The sequence below is a fragment of the Chrysochloris asiatica genome, unplaced genomic scaffold, assembly GCF_000296735.1.
Source record: "Chrysochloris asiatica unplaced genomic scaffold, ChrAsi1.0 scaffold00317, whole genome shotgun sequence".
Lineage (NCBI taxonomy): Eukaryota > Metazoa > Chordata > Mammalia > Afrosoricida > Chrysochloridae > Chrysochloris > Chrysochloris asiatica.
Window position 1 is genome coordinate 2,203,279 of NW_006408835.1, and position 22,316 is coordinate 2,225,594.

The following is a 22,316-nucleotide window of genomic DNA, read 5'->3' on the forward strand; positions in this document are numbered from 1 at the left end:
GATTAGAGAGATGAAACACATTCTTCTGAAGGGTATAGATCTACATAGAGGAGACATCAAGAAACAATAGCTTCATATTTTGATATTTTGTTTAATAAAAGTTTCTATGATCTTATAGAAATTCTTTTAGACCTATCCTCATAATATCTAAGAAAGGAGGCAGCAAAGGGCTTTTGAGATTTAAAGGGACTGTTCTCAAGTGTGTTGGAAGAGTTGATTATTTGAAAAGTAACAGTTCACAATTTCAGCTCCTTACAGAACTCCTTATGTTGTTGTTAAGTGCTGTCAAGTTGGTTCCAACTCATAGCGACCCTCTATAGGGTTCCCAAGGAGCAGCTGGTGGGTTTGAACTGCAGACCTTGTGGTTTGCAGTCTCATTAACTCCTTATATATATTATAATAAATTACAGGGAAATTCCAGAAATATGTTTCAAAAAATTCCAATGATAAAACTTAGAAGAAACTCTAGAGATGCTGATGTTTGATAAGTTATAGAATGAAAGAGAACATAGAAAAGATAATAAAGATTAACTGAAAATAACCCATACAAACATTTTTTTTCCCCTCCATAATACCTAGATGTTCTACAACATTCTACAAAAAGTATGGTTTCCGTTCTCGGGGGTTTACTGTGTATCCAAAGCCCTCTGCTTTGGCCGCACATCTGCTATGATGTGATGTAATATTTTGAGCAGTCATGAATCTCTCGGTATTTCAGTTTGCAGTATAAATGGACAGAATCGGCCATGTCTAGACCTGACAGTTCTTTGTTTCTCAGAGGGTTGTTGTAATATTTGACTGAGTTAGTGGATTTAGAAATAGTTTTTTAAGTTAAAAAGAACTCTTAAATGGAGCACAGTATTTCATAACGGTCTAGATTCTGGTGTTGGTGGTGCTTATTCTTGTGATTTTAGGGGATAATGATCAATTAGAAAGCATCAGAATAAGAAGCATTAGCAGTTGGCCAGTCATTTGTATAGCCGTGATCCACTCTGGCTGGCTGGCAGGTTTGCTGTGAAGATTAGACATAATCTCTTTGAAGGGCCTGCCTCTAGCTAGTGCTTAGGTGCTTAACAAATGTCAGATTTAACACTGGATGCGGCTGAATCTTTCAGACTTAAACATTTCTAAACTGGCCTCTCTAACTGTGTTTGACTTTAGTCATTAAAGAAGAAACTAATCACAGTGAAATGGCAGAAGACCTGTGCAAGATAGGATCAGAGAGATCCCTCGTGTTGGACAGACTAGCAAGTAACGTCGCCAAACGTAAGAGCTCTATGCCTCAGAAATTTGTTGGTAAGAGTTAAACGTTTGCTGTCTCTTAAAAAAAAAAAATACTACCTGTATGTTTTAGACTCAAGTGATAATTAGTTGAGAGCAGAAAAAATATATATTATCTTTGAGGAAAAAGTAAAAAGTGGTGAGCTTAACATTTCTTAAATATCTTAGACTTTGTTTCCAGCAAATCTCTTAAAAATAAGAAATCTCAAACAGACGCTGAGAGAGTTCATACCGACCATACTGGCCCTACAAAAAAAAAAAAAAAAAGATGAATAGACATTCTATAGATGGCAGAGAAAAGATGCTAAGAAAGTAATTCAAAGCTGTATATAAAAAGAAAGATCTGTAATAAAGGGACATAAATGGACAAGTATCAGGGCTAAAATAAGGCATTCATGCTTGATCATTCTAAATGCTTTATCCTTCATATGTTTTAATAGCAAACATATAAAAGGCAAAGATAAAATTATGTTACCAGTCACATGTAATATAAAGACATCATTAATGGTAACACGAAAAGCAGAAAGAGGTATAGTATAGAAATATCATTCCTTGTATGTTGCTGAAATTAAGAATGCTATGAATACAAGGTCATATGTGTAATATTCATGGTAGCCACTAAGAAAATATATTTTAAAACATACACAAAAAGACAGAAGAAGGGAACCAAAAAGACTCGCTATTATAAGCCAACAGAAAATAAAGCAAATTATACTAAAGGACAAATAAGGTTTAAGTCACACAAAGTACAAATAACAAATTGGCAGAAGTAAGTCACTTCTTACGAGTAATTGCAGTGAATGTAAGTGAACTTAAATGCTCCAATCAAGAGAGTAGAAGAATGAATTTTTTAAAAACCCATGATCCAACTGTATGCTATTTACAAGAGACGCACACACCTTAAACTCAAGGACACACATAGGTTGGAAGTGAAAGGATAGCGGAAACGAAATCCCATGCAAAGAATAACCAAAAGAGAGCTTGGATAGCAACTGCAGCATCAGACAAAATGAAACTGTAATTCAATCTTACCAGAATAGATCAAGATGAGCATTTTGTAGTGATAGGTCAATTAATCAAGATTCAACAATCATAAATATATATGTGCCCAACATCAGTGTACCTAATACATGAATCTAATACTGTTGGAATTAAAGAGAGCAATAGCTAGTGCAGTAATAGTTGGAGATTTCTAGATACCACATCCAGTATTAGAACATCTAGAAAGAAGATTAACAAGGAAACAAGGACTGAATGATCCATAAACCAACTAGACTCACCAGACACATACAGAACACTCCACCTCAAAACAGCACAGTGTACCAGTCAGAGCCGAATCAATGGCACTGAACAAACAAAACAGCAACAGCAAATATGGATCATTCTCTAGGATAAATCACATTTTAGGTCACAAAGCAAGTCCTGATAAATTTGAAAAGCTTGAAATCATACAAAGTGTTGTCTCTGACCACAATGGAATAAAGCTAGGAATCAATTAACAGAAGAAAAAAACACACCTGGAAAATACACAAACATATGGAAATTAACAGCACACTATTAAACTACCAATGAGTCTTAGAAGCGTTCAAAAGACAAACCACAAATGTCTTGGAGTCAAATAAAAATGAAATTACAGCATACCAAAACTCATGAAATGCAATGAAGACAGCATTCAGATGGAAACTGTTAGCAATAAATGCCTACAGACACAAAAAAAAGAAGAAATATCACAAATTAACAGCCTAACCGGACAACATCAGGAATTAGAGAAGAACTTACCAGAAATAAAGAGGAAATAACAAAGAGTGGAGTAAAAAAAATAATAAAATTAAAACCAGGAAAATAATAGAGAAAATCAATAAAACCAGAAACTGATTCTTAGAAAAGATCAATAAAACTGACACCTTTAGTTATATCCTGACCAAAAAAAAAAAGAGAGAGAAAAGATACAAATAACTAAAATTAGACATGAAAGGGGACATGACAGCTGATCTGATAGAAACAAAGAGAACTTTATTTGGTGGTAGTGCAGTGGTTTAACTATTGTGCTGCTCACTTGCAAAGTCAGTGGTTCAAACTCCACAGTCACTCCACAGGAGGAAGTTGAGGTTGTGTGCTCCCATAAAGGTTTACAATCTCAGAATCCCAAAGCAGTAGTTCTCCTCTGTCCTGTAGGGTTTCTACACGTTGAGAGATTGACTCAGTGGCAGTGGGTGAGTAATAGGAACAAACTGGATAACCTAAATGAAATGGACAATTTTTTAGAAACATACCACCTACCCAAACTAATTTAAGAAGAAACAAGAAGTCTCAGTAGAGCCATGACAAGCAGTCAAAGGTAGTGATCAAAAATTTCCCAACAGCAAAAAAGTCCTGGACCAGATAACTTCACTCAGTAATGCTGCCAGGTATTTAGAGAAGAATAGACATGAGTACTGTTTAAACTCTTTCAGATGACAGAGAAGGAGGGAATACTTTCTGATTCCTTCTATGAACCAAGCATAACCCTGATGCCCAAACCAGACAGTGATACCACAGGAAAAGCAAACTACAGGCCAGTATCTCTTATGAATATAGAAGCAGAAGTCCTTCATCAAATACTAGTGAACAGGATCCGATAGCATATTAAGTGATTCATACCCCATGACCAAATGGGATTTATTTGAGGAATGCAGGGTTGGTTCAACATTAGAAAATCAATCAGCAGAATACACCACATCAATTGAAGAAAGGAAAAGACCCACATAATCATTTCTATGGATGCAGATAAAGCATTTGATAAAATCCAACAGCTTTTCTTGATGATAACTCTAAAGAAGATTGGAATAGAAGGCAAATTCCACATTATGATTCAGAGCGTATACGAAAAGCCAACAGCCAATGTTATACGTAACGGCAAAAAGACTCAGAGCTTTTCCCTTGAAATAAGAAAAAAGACAAGGGTGACAGCTTTTGCCACTTCTGGTCAATATCATATTCAAAATCCTACACAGAGCAATAACACAAGAAAAAGAAATAAAACTAAAATACACACATTATAAAAGATAAAATTATCTCTATGTGTGAATGATATGATAATTTATATAGAAAATCTCACAGTCCACAAAAAAAATTCTCACGCTAATAGAGGAATTTAGCAAAGGTCCAGGGTATAATGTCAACAAACAAATATCAGGTGGGTTTCTACACACCAGCAATGAAATATCTGAAAGGGTAAAGTAGGGAAATAATTCCATTTGCAATACCATCTATTCGTGAATGATATGATCTTGTATATAGAAAATCCTACAGTCCACAGGAAGACTTCTAGAGATCATAGAGGAATTTGTTGTTATTGTCGTTGTTGTTAAATGCCATCAAGTAGATTCAGACACATAGTGACCCTGCATAGGATTTCCAAGGAGCAGTCTCGTGGGTTTGAACCACCAACTTTGTGGTTAACAGCACCGTTATCCTACAGCACTACATCAGAAATTTTGTTGTTGTTGTTAAGTGCCATCGAGTCGGTTCTGACCCATAGCGACCCTGAAAAGGGTTTCTGAGGCTGTAAATCTTTATGGGAGCAGAAAGCCTCATCTTTCTCCCGCAGAGCAGCTGGTAGTTTCAAACTGCTGACCTGGTGGTTCGTAGCCCAATTCATAACCACTATGCTACCAAAGCTCCTTGTTGTTGTTGTTGTTGTTATGTGCCGTGGAGTCGGTTCCGACTCATAGCAACCCTGTATAGGGTTTCCGAGGCTGTAAATCTTTACGGGAGCAGAAAGCCTCATCTTTCTCCTGCGGATCAGCTGGTAGTTTCGAACCGCTGACCTTGCAGTTCGCAGCCCGATTCGTAACCACTACGTTACCAGAGCTCCTTACCAAAGCTCCTTACATCAGAAATTTAGCAAAGGTAAATCTTTTCTAGATGATAAGCATCAAATAGTTATGAATCTACCTGGTAAATGAAGAACTTATACAATGAAAACTATAAAAGTACTGAAAAAAATTAAATAAGACTTAAATGGAAAGATGGTTCATGTTCATGAATTGGAAAATGTTAGTACTGCCCAAGCTATCTATAGATTCAATGCAATGCCAAACAAAACTCCAACATTCTTCTTTAAAGAAGTAGAAAACACAACCCTCCACTAGTAAGAGGCCCTGAGTAGTTAACAACACTCTTGAAAGAGAAGAACCAAATAGGAGGACTCACAGGCTCTCATTTTAAAGCATACAATACAGTTACAGTCATCAAAACAGCCTTGTGCTGGTATAAGGGTAAACACTTAAGTGAAATTGAGTGCAATTGATATTCTAGAAATAAACCCATACATCTATGGTCAACTGATTTTTGACAAAAGATGCTAAGTCCATTTGAAAGGGAAACAAAAGTCTTCAGTAAATGGTGCTGGCAAAACTAGATTTCCACATGCAGAGAAATGAAACTGTAGTCATGCCTCAGACTATGTACAAAACCAAACTCAAAATGTAACTAAAGACCTAAGTGTACAAGCTGAAAGCATAAAATTCTTAGAAACACAAGCAGGGGCAATGGGGTCAGGCCTAGCTTTCAACACTGGATCATCTAATACATTAGTGTAAGCACAGAAAGCGAAAAAACAAAATAAACCAATAGGGCCTAATAAAAATTAAAAACTTATTTTAATCTAAAGCATTACCCACCCACACACACACACACACACAAAGTGAAAAGACTAAGTAATGACAACAAGAATATCTTCGAAAACCATATACCTGACAAGACTCTAATAACAAAGTATATATAAGACTTCAACAACTTAACAGCAAAAAGACAACCCACTCATAAAATGGGCAAAGGACTTAAGTAGACATTCCACCAAAGAGGACGTTCAGATGGTCACCAGACACGTGAAGAGATGTTCAGTTTCCTTAATCCTAAGAGAGATGCAAATCAAAACCCGTGTGATGCCATTTCACTTACATTAGGATAGCTAGGATATAAAAAAAAATGAAAACAACGAATGTTGGCAAGAATATGGGGAAATTGAAACTTTTATCCATTGTTGGGGGAAATGCAAATGGTACAGCCGTTGTGGAAAAGAGTGTGGCAGTTCCTCTGAGACTAAAAACAGAACTACCATATGACCCAGCAATTTTACTTCTAGGTGTATACCCAAAAGTTTTAAAAGCAGAGACTCAGAAAGAGACTTTTATACCAATGTTCTTTGCGGCACTATTCATAGTAGCTGAAAAGTGGAAGCAACCTAACAGCCCATCAACAGATGAATAGATAAAAAAATGTGGTACAGATAACACTGGAACATTGCTCAGCCAGTTGAAGAAATGAAGTCTTAATACATGCAGGTATGTGGATGGAGCTTGAGACATTATGCTGAGCTAAATAAGCCAGTCACAAAAGGGCAAATACTGTCTTGCCTCATTTATATAAAAAGATAAGAAGGCAAATGTGGTTACCAGAGCCGTTCATTGCAAATACCTTTTTTAGCAACATAAACAGCAACTGTGCATGTGGACCTGGCCAGACAGAATACACAGGAATTGAATCTACTACATCAGTGGAAGGAGACAGTTGAGAAACTCAATATCAGAATTCAGAACAAGGCCAGCCCATCAGTTGCTTGCATGAAAGTTCAAGTTGAATCTGAAAGAAATTAAAACACATCCACAAGAGCTTGACCTCAAGCATATCCCTCTGAATTTAGAGACCATCTCAAGAATAGACTTGATTCATTAGACACTAAGGACTAAAGAACAGAGTTGTGGAAGGACATCAGGTTATGTATAAAGAAACAAATAGATCATTGAAAGGATAAGAAAGGAAGTAGAGACCAAAAGGAATGACAGAAGAGATTCTGAAACTTTCTTTTGAAGGTAGAGAGAATAAAACAAATGGAAGAGATAATGGAGTGAAAGAGCAGAGAATTTCAAAAGGTAGTTCAAGAAGACAAAAGTAAAGTGATTTTAATGAAATGTGCAAAGACTTGGAGTTGGAAAACAAAAAAAAAAGGGACTAACACACTTGGCATTTCTCTAGCTAAAAGAACTGAAGAAAAAAGTCAAACCTTGAGTTTTATAATATTGAAGGATTCTCATGAGTGAAATATTGAATGGCACAGAAAGCATCAAAAGAAGGAATACAGAATCACTCTACCAAAAAGTCAATATTCAAACATTGCAGGAGGTAGCATATGATCAAGAACCAGTGGTATTGAAGGAAAAAGTCCAAGCTGCATGGAAGGCATTAGCGAAAAACAAAGCTTCAGGAATTGACAGAATACCAATTGAGATTTCAACAAAGGGGTGCAGTGCCGGGGGATTGTTAACCGCATCTAGCCCCCAAAATTGGGAAGATGTTGCCAACCGACTGGAAGAGCTATATGTTTATGCTCATTGTAAAGGAAGGTGCTACAACAGAATGCAGAAATTACTGAATATCATTAATAGCACATGCCAATAGATCTTGATGAAGATAATTGAAAAACGACTGTAGCAGTATATCAGCAGTGATTGAAGCCAGCTTCTGTAGAGGATGTGACACTGTTGATGGATCTTAGCTGAAAACAAACAATACTAGAAAGATGTTTGCCTGTGTTTTATTGACTATATAAAGGCATTCAACTGTCTGATCACAGCAAATTATGGATAGTATTGCAAAGACTGAGAATTCCAGACTTAAATTGTGCCCATGTGGAACCTGTACATAGACCAAGAGGCAGATGGTTGTTCAAATAGAACAAGGAGATACTATGTGATTTCATATTTGGAAATGTGTTTGTAACAGTTATTTTCACCATACTTTTTCAATCTACATACTGAGCAAATCATCAGAGAAGCTGGACTAGCGAAGAAAAATGTGGCATCAGGATTGAAGGAAGACTCATCAAGAACATGTGATAATTAGATGACACAACCTTGAGACTGTTGACAGTGAAGATTCTTAGAAGTACTTACTCATGAAGATCAAAGACTACAGCCTTCAGAATGGATTGTACTTCAAAATAAAACAAAAATCCTTATAATAAACAACATCATTATAAATAGAGAAAAGATTGAAGTTGTCAAGGATTTCATTTTACTTGAATCTACAATCAATGCTCATGGAATTTTCAGTCAGGAAATACTGCGTTTGGGACATTTGCCACAGAAGATCTCTTTAAAATGTTGTAAAGAGTGAATTTGCTCTGCGGTCCCGTGGATTTGTGTCTTGCTTCAACAGTGTTTGGATGGAAAAGATCTGAGGACTCCCCAACCTCCAGCCTCAGACCACCTCTTTAGGTACAATCTCTTCTCCAGGACCATCTTCTTAACTATCCTGTTACCTGGACCAGCTAAATACCATTTGTGTGTGTGTGTGGTTAGCTCCTAATCTTTGACCAACCATGAGCTCTCAGATCCGTCAGAATTATTCCATTGAAGTGGAGGCTAGCGTCAACCATCTGGTTAATCTGCATCTGTGGGCCTCTTAACACCTACCTCTCTCTGGGCTTCTATTTCAATCACGATGATATGGCTTTGGAAGGTGTGGGGCACTTCTTCCATGAGTTGGTGAAGGAGAAGCATGAGAGTGCTGAGCGTCCCTTGAAACTGAAAAACCAGTGTGGTGGTCCCGCACTCTTCCAGGATGTGCAGAAGTCGTTCCAAGATGAGTGGGGAAGAACCTTGGACGTCATGGAAGCTGCCCTGGCCCTGGAGAAGAACCTGAACCAGTCCCTTCTGGATCTGCACGCCATGGGTGCGACCCACACAGACCCCCATCTCTGTGACTTTCTGGAGAACCATTTCTGTTATGAGAAGGTGAAAATTATCAAGAAAATGGGCCACCACTTAGCCAACCTCCATAGGATGGCCGGTCTCCAGGCAGGGCTGGGCGAATATCTCTTCGAGAGGCTCACTCTCAAGCATGACTAGGAAGAGCCTGTGGAGCCCCCACAACCTGTGAAGAGCCTTTCAGCATGCCCCTGCTCTCCTCAGACCTTCTGCCTGAACCTTGCACTCCAGCCACAGAAGTAGCATAGTCAGCACCCTGGAGCCCCTCTACTCCCAAGCTGTGGACCAAATGAAAACAATAAAACTGCCTTCTACAGGGAAAAAAAAAAAGTTAAAGAGCAAAGATGTTACTTTGAGGACTAAGATGCACCTGACCCAAGCCACTTTCAATCACTTCATATGCATACAAAAGCTGGATGATGAATAAGAAAGAGGATGACCAAAAAAGAGCTGATGCCTTCCTTGAATGATGGTGTTGGTGAAGAGAATTGAAAGCACCATGGACTGCTAGAAGAACAAATAGATCTGTCTTGGTAGTATGCTCATTAGAACAAAGGACGGCAAGACTTTGGCTCATGCCCTTTGGATAGGTTATCAGGAGAGAGCAGTCTCTGGAGAAGGACAGCATGCTTAGTAAAGTCAAGGAGCAGGAAAAAGAGGCAGACCTTAAACAAGATAGGTTGGTACTGCAACAGTGGGCTCAAACATGGGAAAAAATTGAGGATGGGGCAAAACCAGGCAATGTTTCATTCTGTTGTACATGGGGTTGCTATGAGTCAGAACGGACTCAACAGCACCTAACAACAACAACCACCAGAGAAATGAGGGAGGGGAGGGAGGAATGGGGATTTAACAATGATGGCAAAATCAGATTGATGAAGGCCAGGGTTGGTCAGCCCACTGTAATTGCTGTCAGTAACTGCGTATACCTATAGAAAGCTGAACTGACTAAAGTTGTATGGTAAATATATTTACAACTTCAACTTAAAAAAAGGAAAGGAGTAACTGCTGAGGCTGTTCAGGTCATGATTTAGAGGTTTAGTGGCATGGTTCGTGGGCCATTCCAGTTAATTGGCCCAATAGCATATTTAGTGTTTCTGTTCTACCTCCTACTTCACTGCATAGTAATTGGGTACTTAAAAGCTTGCAAGTGGCCATCCAAGCCACAGTAATTCATTTTTATTCACCTGGAGTGTGAGAGGAAGGAGAGTGAGTGAGGAGTTGTTGTTAAGTGCCATCGAGTCATTTCCAACCCATAGCAACCCAGAGTAGGGTTTCCGAGGAGCGGCTGGTGAGCTTGAACCGCTGACTTTGCAGATCAGACCAACTTTGCAGTCCAGTGCATTAACCCACAGTGCCATACCAGGACTCCATGTGAGGAATGTTGTTGTTAAGTGCCATCAAGTCACTTCCAACCCACAACAACCCTGTATAGGGTTTCCAAGAAGCAGTTGTTGAGCTTGAACCTCAGACCTTGTGGTTCAAACCAACTTTGCATTCTAGCTCCATTAACCCACTGCACCACACTAGGACTCCTAGGAAGAGGAAAAGGAATGTGTGGCTAATTACCTCCATATACAACTGCACCAAAAGAACTGGATGGTACCCAGCTATCATGACTGAACATTTTGATCAAAGGTTCCATTAAAGAAATTCTGATCAAGAATGGGTAAAATGCAGTTACTTTCAAATTTCTCATGGACTCTAAACTTTCTGGACCCATCGTGAGTGGATGAATCTCTGAAACTATTGCTTTAAGATAATCTTTAAACTTTAAGCCAAAAATATTGAAACCAAAAATTTAAGTCATCTTATGCGTCAGACTACAAAGTCGTTTGAACTGCAAGGTCAGTGGTTTGAGCTCACCAGCTGCTCCTTGAAAACCCTATACAGGGTCGCTATGGGTCAGAATCAACTCAACAGCACTTAACAACAACAACAAAACCAAATAATGGTTTTGTTTAATTAATTTTTTAAATGTCCGCTTTAAGTACTATGCTCTTTTGAGAAGTATTTTGTCATCGAGTTCTGTCAAGTTGGTTCCAACTCATAGCGACCCTGTGTAGGGTTTCCCATGTGCAACTGGTGGGTTTGAACCACCAACCTTAAGGTTAGCAGTCCAGTACTTATCTTACAGTGCCATATTAGGACTCCTGCACAGATCAAATTGAAAACAGAAACTAAAAAATTTTAGATAATGAACCTGAGGAGGCAGGGACGGTTTGTTAATGGGGGAGGAACAACCCAGTTCTTAGAAGGGTTAAAATGGTTGAACAACTCAATGCAATCCCTGTCACTAAATTGCGTATGCACACATTGTTGACTTGGTGCATGTTTCAGTGTATATATTCTCAGCAACAAAGTAAATAAAAACTTAGGAACAAATTTTTTTGCCCCCTAGTTTTTGGCCTGAAAGTGGTTATGAAGTGTCTGGGGCATGCCGAGAGATGTGGCTGTGGACATATTGTGCCAACCTAGTTGACCAGGTCAGCATGCATAGGCTGGGGAGTGTGGTGCAGCCTGGCTGAGTGGGCCTGCCCCCAAGTCTGATGCCCCCAATTCCTGACTTGACCTTTCTGAGCTTCAGACCCTCATCTGCCTCATGAAAGTCATAACACTTTCCTTATGGGCCTCCGAGAAGATTTAATGTAGGAACGCAATGCACCTGACCTAGAAAAAGTCCACTATGAACACAACTACTGTCACCATTTTGGCTGTTGAATCTCTGCCATGTGCCAGGTGCTAAGAGCAGTGAAAACAAAGAGTGAGGCAGCCCTTTTTTTCAAGAAGTGTTTTGTCCAGTATAGAGGTTAGATAAATAGACAAATAAAGCCCAGATCAGATTATGTAAATTCAAGAAGAAGGACACTGAGGCAGGTGTAAGAGTGGGAAGACCACTTAGCTGGGAACCTGATCAAAGCCATGCATTGAATCCATCATCTTGGTCAAATTACTTGGCCTCTCCTAGCCTTGGTTCTGTCTCCATGTCTTCACAGGGTTATTGTGGACATAAAGTGAGACAAACTTGGTGAGGACATTTAGTAACTCTGAATCCACCCATAAGTGCAGGTCAACTATTAGCATGAGAAGCGGCTATCCAGAGAAGCGGCTCCATTACAGCTTTTCACAGATGACTGTGTGTGAAAGGGACCTTGACAGATGAATAAGATTTCAAGAAGTGGACCAGTTATCAGTGGGCAAGGAGCCGGGAGGATTCCAGACAGGCAGATGAAAACAGAGCAACGTGGCCATGGTGGGGTAGGGGGTAAGTAGGTTAGCTCTGGTAATGTAGTGGCTATGAATCAGGTTGCTAGCCTCACAGTCAACAGTTCAAAACTACCAGCGGTTCCATGGGAGAAAGATGAGGCTTTCTGCTCCCATAAAGATTTACAGCCTCAGAAACCCTGTACAGGGTCGCTATGGGTCAGAACTGACTCCACAGCACATAACAGCAACAACAACAGCTTATGGGACATGACTGAGAAACAGAGAATCTTCCAGACCAACTTAGGCATCCATGTGTGAAAAGCAGGGAAAGGTGAAGTTGAATGGAGTTCTGTGGTCCCAGGATGAATGGCCTTGGAATGCCAAGGCAGAGATAGGCCCTTAATTCAGGAGACAGACAAAAACATGAGTGTCAGCAATAGTGTGACAGTAGGCATGGAAAGAGGAGGGAGGATACAGTGAAAGAGAAATGTCAGGGCAGTGATTTGACAAAAAATTAATGTGCTATTTACAAAAACAATGAAACCAGGTTCTGAAAAACGAGAGAGGTTCATTTTGCTCTGTTAATTTGCAAGGATCTCTTGGTGTGGATGCTGCAAAGGAGATAGGACGATTTTAGAACAATGATTAATCAGCTATGTTCTTCCAAGTCCTAGGGTCCCATAAGGTGCCACTAGGACAGGGAAGCTAAATTCCTGGGAATCCCAGCCTCCCTTCTTAACTTAGAAAAGGGTTCATTTTTGGGGTCAGGTTTTAAATAGAGGCGTGTCTGGAGTTGGAGTGTTGGGAAGGGCAGGGGAAGGCCAATTGGAAACCATGGACTGGAGACACTGTGGAGAGTTGTTGTTGTTGTTGTTGTTGTGATGTGCCATGGAGTCGGTTCCGATTCATAGCGACCTGTACAGAGTTTCCGAGGCTATAAAACTTTACGGGAGCAGAAAGCCTCATCTTTAGCCCGTGGAACTGTTGGTAGTTTCGAACTGCTGACCTTAAGGTTCGCAGCCCGATTCATAACCACTATGCTACCAGAACTCCCACTGTAGGGAGTGGGCCACATAAATGTGAGATTTTAGGCCTTGAGAATAGAGACCTTCCATGGTGGAATTTCAAGTGCTGCCTGGTCCAGAGCTAAGGTGAAAACACTGGAATTGTTCACTAGCTGTCTTCCTGGCAAGCTGGGTTTTCTGGGAGACAGCTGTCAAAGATGAATAGAGTGACCATTGGTATTGAAGGAAAGTTAAAGCCACATGTCATATGCCCTAGGACCAGGCATGACTTTCTCTTCTGGTTTAGGAACATGAAGAGTGTCAAGTGCTTTGGTAAATGAACATTGTCAGCCCCCTTCAGCAAAATATCTTAGTGCTTTTGGAGACTTCACACCAAATGATAGCCACCTGTTAAATTCTATGGTAGCCACCATTTCTGGTGAAACCGCTATCTGGGCATTGCCTTGAGATTTAGATGTTTCCATGCTAAAAAAGGAAAAACTGATCAGGCAAAGCTAAAACAAACACAAGAAGAAACAGAAGCCCTAGTAGGATAAACACTAGACTGCTAACCACGAGGTCCGTGGTTCAAACCTACCAGCTGCTCCTCAGAAACTATACAGGATCAACTGTGAGTCAGAACTGACGTGATGGCACTTAACAACAATACAACAGTACAGTATGGATAATAGCAGTAAGCTGAGGGTGGATGGTTGGAAAGAAGGACTCACAAATCGCTGTGTGTGCTGGTTGGTATTTCCCAAGCATTGGATACAGGCATTTTTTTTCCTAAGTTAGTACCTATTCTTGCCTTAGTATACCTTCACCTCTCACTTCAATTTGGTGTTGTTTAAACCAGTCACCCTAACTTGTCACAGTTTCTTCATAGCTCAAGAAAAAAAAAAGGAGCTGAATTTAAAAGACCCTCTTACCCTCTAGGATGCTGATTTTATCCTTTACGTAAATTCAAAGTGTGTGTAAGAGTGAAGCTGTTCTCATACAGGCTGGCCCAGTAGTGATGGCGTTGAAAGAGTTCCAAGTTTGCAGTAAAGACACCTTAGCCCAGGTCTGACTCTGACTCTGACTCTTGACCTTGAGCATGTCATGAGACTCAGTGTCCTCATTTGTGAAATGAGATCAATGTCCTCTGCCCTGTCTCCTTCCCAGAGGCTGTCCTGAGGACCAACAGGGATAAGGATGTGGCAGAAAGCCTCATAGCGCTCATGGTGGATTCAAACTGCTGACCCTGTGCTTAGCAGCCAAACCCATAACTCACTTTCCTTTCCTAAGAAAACCCTGTATGTTCTCAACAGTACAATGCCTCACATAGATGATAACAAAATAGTGTGTTTTCATGTTTAGTATGGCTTAGAGTGCCAAATATGTTTTTATTGATTGACATAAGAACCATAATTTTAAAAGTTTTTAATTCACCTTGAGCATGAGTGTAAATACATATGTATTTTGTTGCCAGCAACAGTCCATGTATGACCAGCGAAGATGTCATTCTGTGAGCTCATTAGATGCAGATTATGAGGATCAGAGAATCCAGTCACAAAGGGAATAATATTAAAAAGCAATGCTAGTCATTATTTTTAGTCACTTAACGATTCTCTGAGAAATTTTTTTGAATAAAGTCCAAAGAAGAAATGCAATTATCAATATTCCTATCCAGCCATTATAATTATCTTGGTATATTGTCTTCTTTATTAGGAAAATAAAAATGATTAGAATATTAAAACGTCTCATACTTAGTATAAACTTTAATGCAAAGATCAGTGTTTTTAAATCGCCACAAAAACTAACACCCAGCAATTACCGACATTAAAAGTACATGAGCCTTCTAAATAGCTTTCTAGGCATATATATGGAATGGATAGATTGATGAATCTATGGATTGATGGCTTGATAGAGGTGAAATAAATACTCTTGTAAAGATTATATTGTATTACAGATGTTATTTTAAATGAAAATGTTACATATATAATGTCTTTAAGAGATAAAAAAGAAACCAAGTAAAATTGGATAAGTTGAACTTCAAATGAAGTTTTCTCATAGAGAGGGACATTATTTTTTAAAGGATTTCTCTAACAAATGCATACGTAGACACACACACACAAAGGTAAAAAGTCAAAAGGTATTGCTACAGCATTCCAGTTCCTACATGCATGGCTTTATTCCAAAGAAAACATATTTAAATGTGTCCCTGTGATCAGTAAATGGTTGTAGATGAGTTCTCTCTGTAATACACGTGTCTTAGTCTCATTAATGTGCCCTCAAAAACAAGGTCCAATGAAAACATGGCTTCCTGGAGGTTCTGGTAAGCCAATTAAATTCAAGGTATAGAGGTCAGCTCCAAAGGTTAGGGCTGCTGGGTTTTTGTTTTTGTTTTTTTGGTGGGGGGGAGCTCCAAAGGGATAATCCTGATAGATTTTCTCAAAGGACACAGGGTGATCATGAGGACTTACTAGGAAGAAGGTTTAAGAAAATGGAAAACTTACAGAAGTTGTACCAAATAATTGTTTTCCATCACAACAATACACTTGCCCATTCTTCCAGGGTAGCAAGGACTGTTCTGTGAGAATTTCATTGGGAAACCTTACCCCATCCACCCTACAGTCCTGATCTTGTCCCTCAGACTTCTTTTTCTTCCCTGAAGAACATCTAAAAAGAACATGGTTTGAGTGACTTGAGGATACGTAACTGCCATTTTGATGTTGTAAATCAAAGAACGGCCGTTAAGTGTCATCAAGCCGCTTCTGACTCATAGTGACCCTGTGCTGACTTTCTGAAAGTGGCTGGTGGGTTTGAACTTATTTATTAACCAGCCTGTGGTTACCAGTCCCGTGCTTACCCTACTGTCTATAGACAGTGTATAGACCTAGATGAAAACAGTATATAGACCTGGATGGAGGATATGCCAAGAGACAATAGCTTCACATTTTGATATTTTTGTTTTAAAAAAGTTTCTGTAATTTTGTGCAGTCAGAAAGAACTGCTTACTAAATATTCCAAACAAAACATATTTAAATATGTCTCTGTGATCAGTGAATGACTAAAGTCAAGTTCTCTGAGTGATACACTGTCTTAGGTTCCAGTCATACAACAGTGGCTTATGAGGGGATCTCCTAGGCCAGTTGGCTGCAAAAAGCAAGGTCAGCAGCTTGAATCTACCACCCGTTCTGTGGGAAAAAGATGACACTTTCTGCTCTTGTAAAGATTTACAGCCTCGGAAACCCAGAAACGACTCAACAGCACACAACCACCACTGATCATTTTATAGCAAGCATTTTTCACTTACCTTCATGTCTGTCTGTATGTGTGTGTGTGAAGGGACTTCAAAGAGTTCATAGGAAAATGAAATTAAAAGACACTGGAAATGTTTCATGAATTTTCTGAATCCCTCATGTGTATGTATATGATTGTGGTGGTTACTGAGTCAGTTCTGACTCTTAGTGAACCTGTGCAAGGGTTCTGAGGCTGCAAATCTTTATAGGAGCAGAAAGCCTCATCTTTCTCCTGTGGAATGGCTGGTAATTTGAAACTGCTGATTTTGAGGTTAGCAGCCTGACTCGTAACCACTGCGCTACCAGAAAGCCTCATATCTCTCCTGTAGAGCAGAGCAGCTGGTGGATTCAAACTGCTGACCTTGTGGTTAGCAACCCAGTGCATAACCCACTACACCACCAGGGTTCCTTTCCGAAGAAAACCCTCTATGGATTTCAAGTCTGTCATGTAGGAATTGGGGTCCACTCAACAATACCTACCAATAATGCACACACATACCCAGTGTAATCCAGTAGGAGCTTAAAAACGTATTTTAATTCCATTTGTTTAAACTTAGTATATTTTGTTAACAATTTTATTATCATTTTTACATTATCCAGCTTTGTAATATTCCCATCTGTTTCATAATCATAATTTTCATAGTGGTTGTTCAGTGTGTAGAGTTGGTTCCAACTCATCGGGAACCTGCATAGGGTTTCCAAGGAGTGGCTGATGAGTGTGACCCTCCTACCTTCTAGTTCAAACTGACCTTGCGGTCCAATGCTTTATCTAAACCATAGCGCCACACCAAGACTCAGAGTAGTTTAGTTATTGATGATGAACTCTGTGTTGAAGTGGATTCAAGGCTCACCCCCAGTCTCTCTACTTACCTTAATTCAATCCTTAACTGATTGCAACTTTCTAAAGAGGGACTGTATTGTCAGTGTTGTCTTTCCATTCCCTTTCTACTGGCAGAGCATCTTGGTACATCATACTCTTAGTCTCGGATCACTCTGGTAACTACCTTCTCTCCCCAGCCCCAACCCAGGACTTTTAAAATCTTGCATTGTTACCTGATAATATTGTTTTGTTGCTATGGAAATATCTAAGGCTAGTTTGAGATTTTTTCCTCGAAGGTGATTTGCATTTTCTCCCTAAATGCTTGAAGAATTCTTTCTGTATCCTTGAAGTTAAATACCCTCACCACCAAGATGTGTCTCGAGTTTCACATTCTGAATAGAAATTTCCTGCCATTTTTGTCTTATGTTTCACTTCTCACCCTTTATTTCTATGAAGTTCTCCTTTACGTAAATTCATCCTTGTTCCATCTCATTTGATCTCTACTCAAGGATACCAGTTACCTTTATTGTCAGTTAATTTATACCAGTTAATTTATCGTCTGTGTCTGTTAGCATTCTTTAATTGTCTGTCTTTTATATATTATTTATTGATAGTACCGTGGGATTTCTCCTAGGTATGTAGTTCAAATTTTAGTGGCAACAATTGCTTGTTGTTTTTAATTCATTGACTAATTCTGTAGTAATACCGTTTTGAGTATCATCTTGCTTTTTGGTATCTGAAATATTTTTCATCTGATTGTGTTATTTCAGCATGTCATCTTTGGTTTCTTGTTTGTTAGTTTTTACTGACTGTGTCATGATGCAATTACAGTGCATTTCCTCTCTTCCTTGATTTAATCGATTCCCTCAGATGGCCTCATGTTTTTTTCTGACTTTCTTCCCTTTTGTTGCTAGAAAATATTTTCTCAGTTACACACTGCATGGTACCCTTCTGCATAGTGTAGGTGACTTTCTGACTTCTCCCCAGTTTATCTGAGACATTTGTTTTCCTATAAGAGTTACCATCTTGTCTGAGTGCTCAAAGAATAAGGTGGGGGAGTTCAGGTGAGGTAAAGTACAGTCTTTGTTAAAGATCTTGTCTGTGTTCAATCTCCCTTGTTCTGAGAGTTAATTTCCCTAACCTACTTGTCACATTCCCCAGTTGGGAAGTGTTTCCTATTTCCATGGGCGTACTCTGGAGCTCTGGATCATCTACCCCATCAGAAGACAACATCAGGCCTTGCTCTGCCAGAGGGAGCCCGGCCCACTGCTCCCTTTCCCACTGGTGCCTGTCTCTGGTCAGCAGAGATCTCAGTGGCTCTTTTTTAAACAAGAGGACAAAGATTAAGATACCAATCTGGATTGTTTCTCTGCAGAGAAGAGATCAAGTAATATGCTAATGATGTTGCACTTAGTGGGATCAGCAGCTAGGCTTTGCCATATATCTCATACTATAATTTCCTGTTTCTTTCCTTGGTCCTTGGTTTTTTATATGTACTTTTATTTCATTAGGATAAGCTCCTTTCTTGTAACTGATTACTGATAGTGAATTTTGTGTGTGGGAGGGGGGGAGTGGTATTAAGTGCCATCTAGTTGGTTCTGACTCATAGCAACCATGTATAGATTTTCTAAGGAGTGGCTGGTGAGCTTGAACCCCCAACCTTGCAGTTAAAGTGACTTTGCAGTCCAGCATGTTAGCCCTCAGTGCCATTCTCTGAGGGTAGTTTCAATATGCCACAGTGATCTGGAATATAGATTGTCTTTTTCTGTGGTGCTGTAGGATAAAGCACTCAACCTCAAGGTCAGCTTGAACCACAAGGTCAACAGTTGAAACCCACCAGTCGCTCCTTGGAAACCCTATACAGGGTCACTCTGAGTCAGAACCAACCTGGCAGCAGGTCACAGCAACGCCATAGGACCCTTTGAAAACAACAGATGTCACCGGTTGTTTGTGGAGCTATCTATAAACCATGACTTTGGGAGAGAAACAGGATGACCAAGTAGGAAAGTACCATTTTTGATAAGGCTATAGCTCTTATCAAAAAGGGTATTGGTGTGGCTCTGTGGGTTAATGTGCCAGACTGCAAAGCCGTTTGAACTACAAAGTTGGTGGTTCAAGCTCACCAGCTGCTCCACGGAAACCCTATATGGGGTCACTATGGGTCAGAACCCACTCAATGGCACTTAACAACAACAACAAAGAACAAGTGAATAACATCGCATTCTTTCCTCTACCTTCCTTAATTTGCTTCCTACTGTCTACTTTGTTGTCCACGGTCACAGTGTTGCTAATTAAATTGAAAAGCAAATGGAATTCTGAGAGGTGGGTGGATGTCAAGGATTTAAGTCTTAATATCCTTTTTACTCTCACCACAAGTCAGAGCCCACTCCACTCTGCGTTATTTGTAAGAAATATGTCATCAGGCTGTACGTAATTTATACTTATTATATATTTGGGATTAAATATTATAATGTTGTTGGTAAGTATGTCAAGTCTGTTTTGACTCTGTAGGGACCCTGCGTCAGGTTTCCAAGGAGCAGCTGGGGGGTTTGAACCACCGATCTTTCAGTTATCAGTCCAGTGCTGTTCCTACACCTTATAATGGTGGTGGTTGTGTGCCACCGAGTCGGTGCTGACTCATAGCGACTTTATGAAAGGTGTCTGAGGCTGTACATTTTTACAGGAGCTGAGAGCCTCATCTCTCCCCTACGGAGTGGCTGGTGGATTCAAACTGCCAGCCTGCCAGTTAGCTACTCAACTCAAGTGCTCCTTACACTTTATTACAGATTACTAAAATTATGTATTTTATATGATCTATCACTTAAAATAAAAGGATCATGGTAGCTTCATACAATAAACATTTTACTGCAAACCAAGAGGTCCATGGTTCAAACCCACCAAACACTCCACAGATGAGAGATTCCTTTCTGCTCCCATGAAGATTTAAAGCCTTGTTAGCCCTATGCAGAAGTCTTGGTGTGGTGCTGTGGGTTAAGCACTGAACCGCAAGGTCAGTTTGAACCACAGGGTCAGTGGTTCAAACTCACTAGCTGTTGTTTGGAAATCCAGGGTCACTGTGAGTGAGAACCGACTTCACGGCACTTAGCAATAACAACATATTCTAAATTACGAATAATAATCCAATAGCTGTGTATGTTAATTAAGTAAATACATTTTAATCAGGTATTCTAAATTAAATATGTGTAACACTATGTAGATAATGCATCATTTAAAATGTTAATTTTAAAAAAAAAAGATAAAGTTTTATTACATTGCCCTCAATAAAAAGTTACAAGGACCCAATCAGTTCAAATGAGTCCTATTTAAATTGACACACACCATCTTTGATTCATCTATTCGCTCGTTCATTTAGCCAGTCAGATGTGGCACTGTAGGATAAGTATCGCTAATCTCAAGGTCAGCTGTTCAAACCCATCAGCTGCTCCTTGGGAACCCTATTCACGGTTGCTGTTTCAGAACTGACTCAATGGCATTTAACAACAACAACAGTGAGTATAGTTCCCTGGGTTACCCGCTTGCTCTAAAGGCAGAGATACACAGCTGATTTGGTGCTGTTCTTGGTGCATACCTCCCAGTGCATTAACCCTTTCAGGACAGAAATGGTTTCCACTTTGAATTTTTGTTGATACCATGTGTTTTCAGGAATGGAAGGCATGCTGAAGTCAAGGGAAAGGTTTTTGAAGTAATCAGAATTCTGATTCAGTTATGTGGGACATACATGTCCCAAGTGGACTCTGGTGGTAGATTTGGTGGGATGAGGTCTCTTTCTTCAGATTCACAGAGTTATACAGGCCCCTGCCAGGTAGCAGCATGTAGTTCAACTGGGGAAACCCTGAAAAGCTAAAAATGTTGGTGAGCAATCTATGTCCCATAGGTCATGAAAAGGTTAAAACACCCCAGAGTTTGGGTTGCACTGTCCGTGGTATAGAATTCAGTGGTTGTCACCCTGCACTGACTGCTGCCTCTTCCCACAGGAGAGAAGTGCCTGTCAGACATGCCCTATGACAGTAGCACCAGCTATGAGAAGGAAAATGAGATGATGTCCTCGCATGTGATGGACCAGGCCATCAACAATGCAATCAGCTACCTGGGAGCTGAGTCCTTGCGCCCCCTGGTGCAGACACCCCCAGGTGGCTCCGAGGTGGTCCCGGTCATCAGCCCCATGTACCAGCTTCACAAGCCCCATGGGGATGGCCCCCCGCGCTCCAACCACACGGCTCAGGACAGCGCAGTGGAGAACTTGCTGCTGCTCTCCAAGGCCAAGTCAGTCTCTTCGGAGAGGGATGCCTCCCCGAGCAACAGCTGCCAAGACTCCACAGATACGGAGAGCAATAACGAGGAGCAGCGCAGCGGGCTCATCTACCTGACCAACCACATCAACCCCCACGTCCGCAATGGCCTGTCCATCAAGGAGGAGCACCGGGCCTACGATGTGCTGAGGGTAGCCTCCGAGAACTCTCAGGATGCATTCCGTGTGATCAGCCCCAGCGGCGAGCAGATGAAGGTGTACAAGTGTGAACATTGCAGGGTGCTCTTCCTGGACCATGTCATGTACACCATCCACATGGGCTGCCATGGCTTCCGGGATCCTTTTGAGTGCAACATGTGTGGTTATCACAGTCAAGACAGGTATGAGTTCTCATCCCACATTACCCGTGGCGAGCATCGTTTCCACATGAGCTAGGCTTCCTTCTAGAAGCAGCGGATTATCATATGCTCTGCTCCCAGAATGGTAGTGGCCACCCTCCAAGAAAAGCACAATCACCCACGAACAGAAAATGCGTCAAAGAACTGCTGCCTTCTTTTCTCCATTCTGCCAGTAGCATGTACTGGATGATGATATGCTCTGATTTTTTTAACTGTTTTTCTTGTTCTCATTTGAGTTTTTTGAAGTTGTCCCGTTGGGATTTGATTTGTGTTTTGAAAACAATGAAATTGTGTTAGA

The 22,316-nt window shown here is 40.3% G+C and overlaps 1 protein-coding gene across 1 annotated transcript in view; it reads left to right on the forward strand.

Annotated features, from left to right (window-relative positions):
- Positions 1-22,055, forward strand: part of IKZF1 (IKAROS family zinc finger 1 (Ikaros)) — a 126,813-nt gene extending 104,758 nt beyond the window's left edge. Inside the window, exons 7-8 of the mRNA XM_006875289.1 lie at positions 1,162-1,296; positions 21,346-22,055. Of these exons, the coding sequence (XP_006875351.1) occupies positions 1,162-1,296; positions 21,346-22,055 (845 nt within the window). The remainder of the gene's footprint in view (positions 1-1,161; positions 1,297-21,345) is intronic.
- Positions 22,056-22,316: the final 261 nt, after the last annotated feature.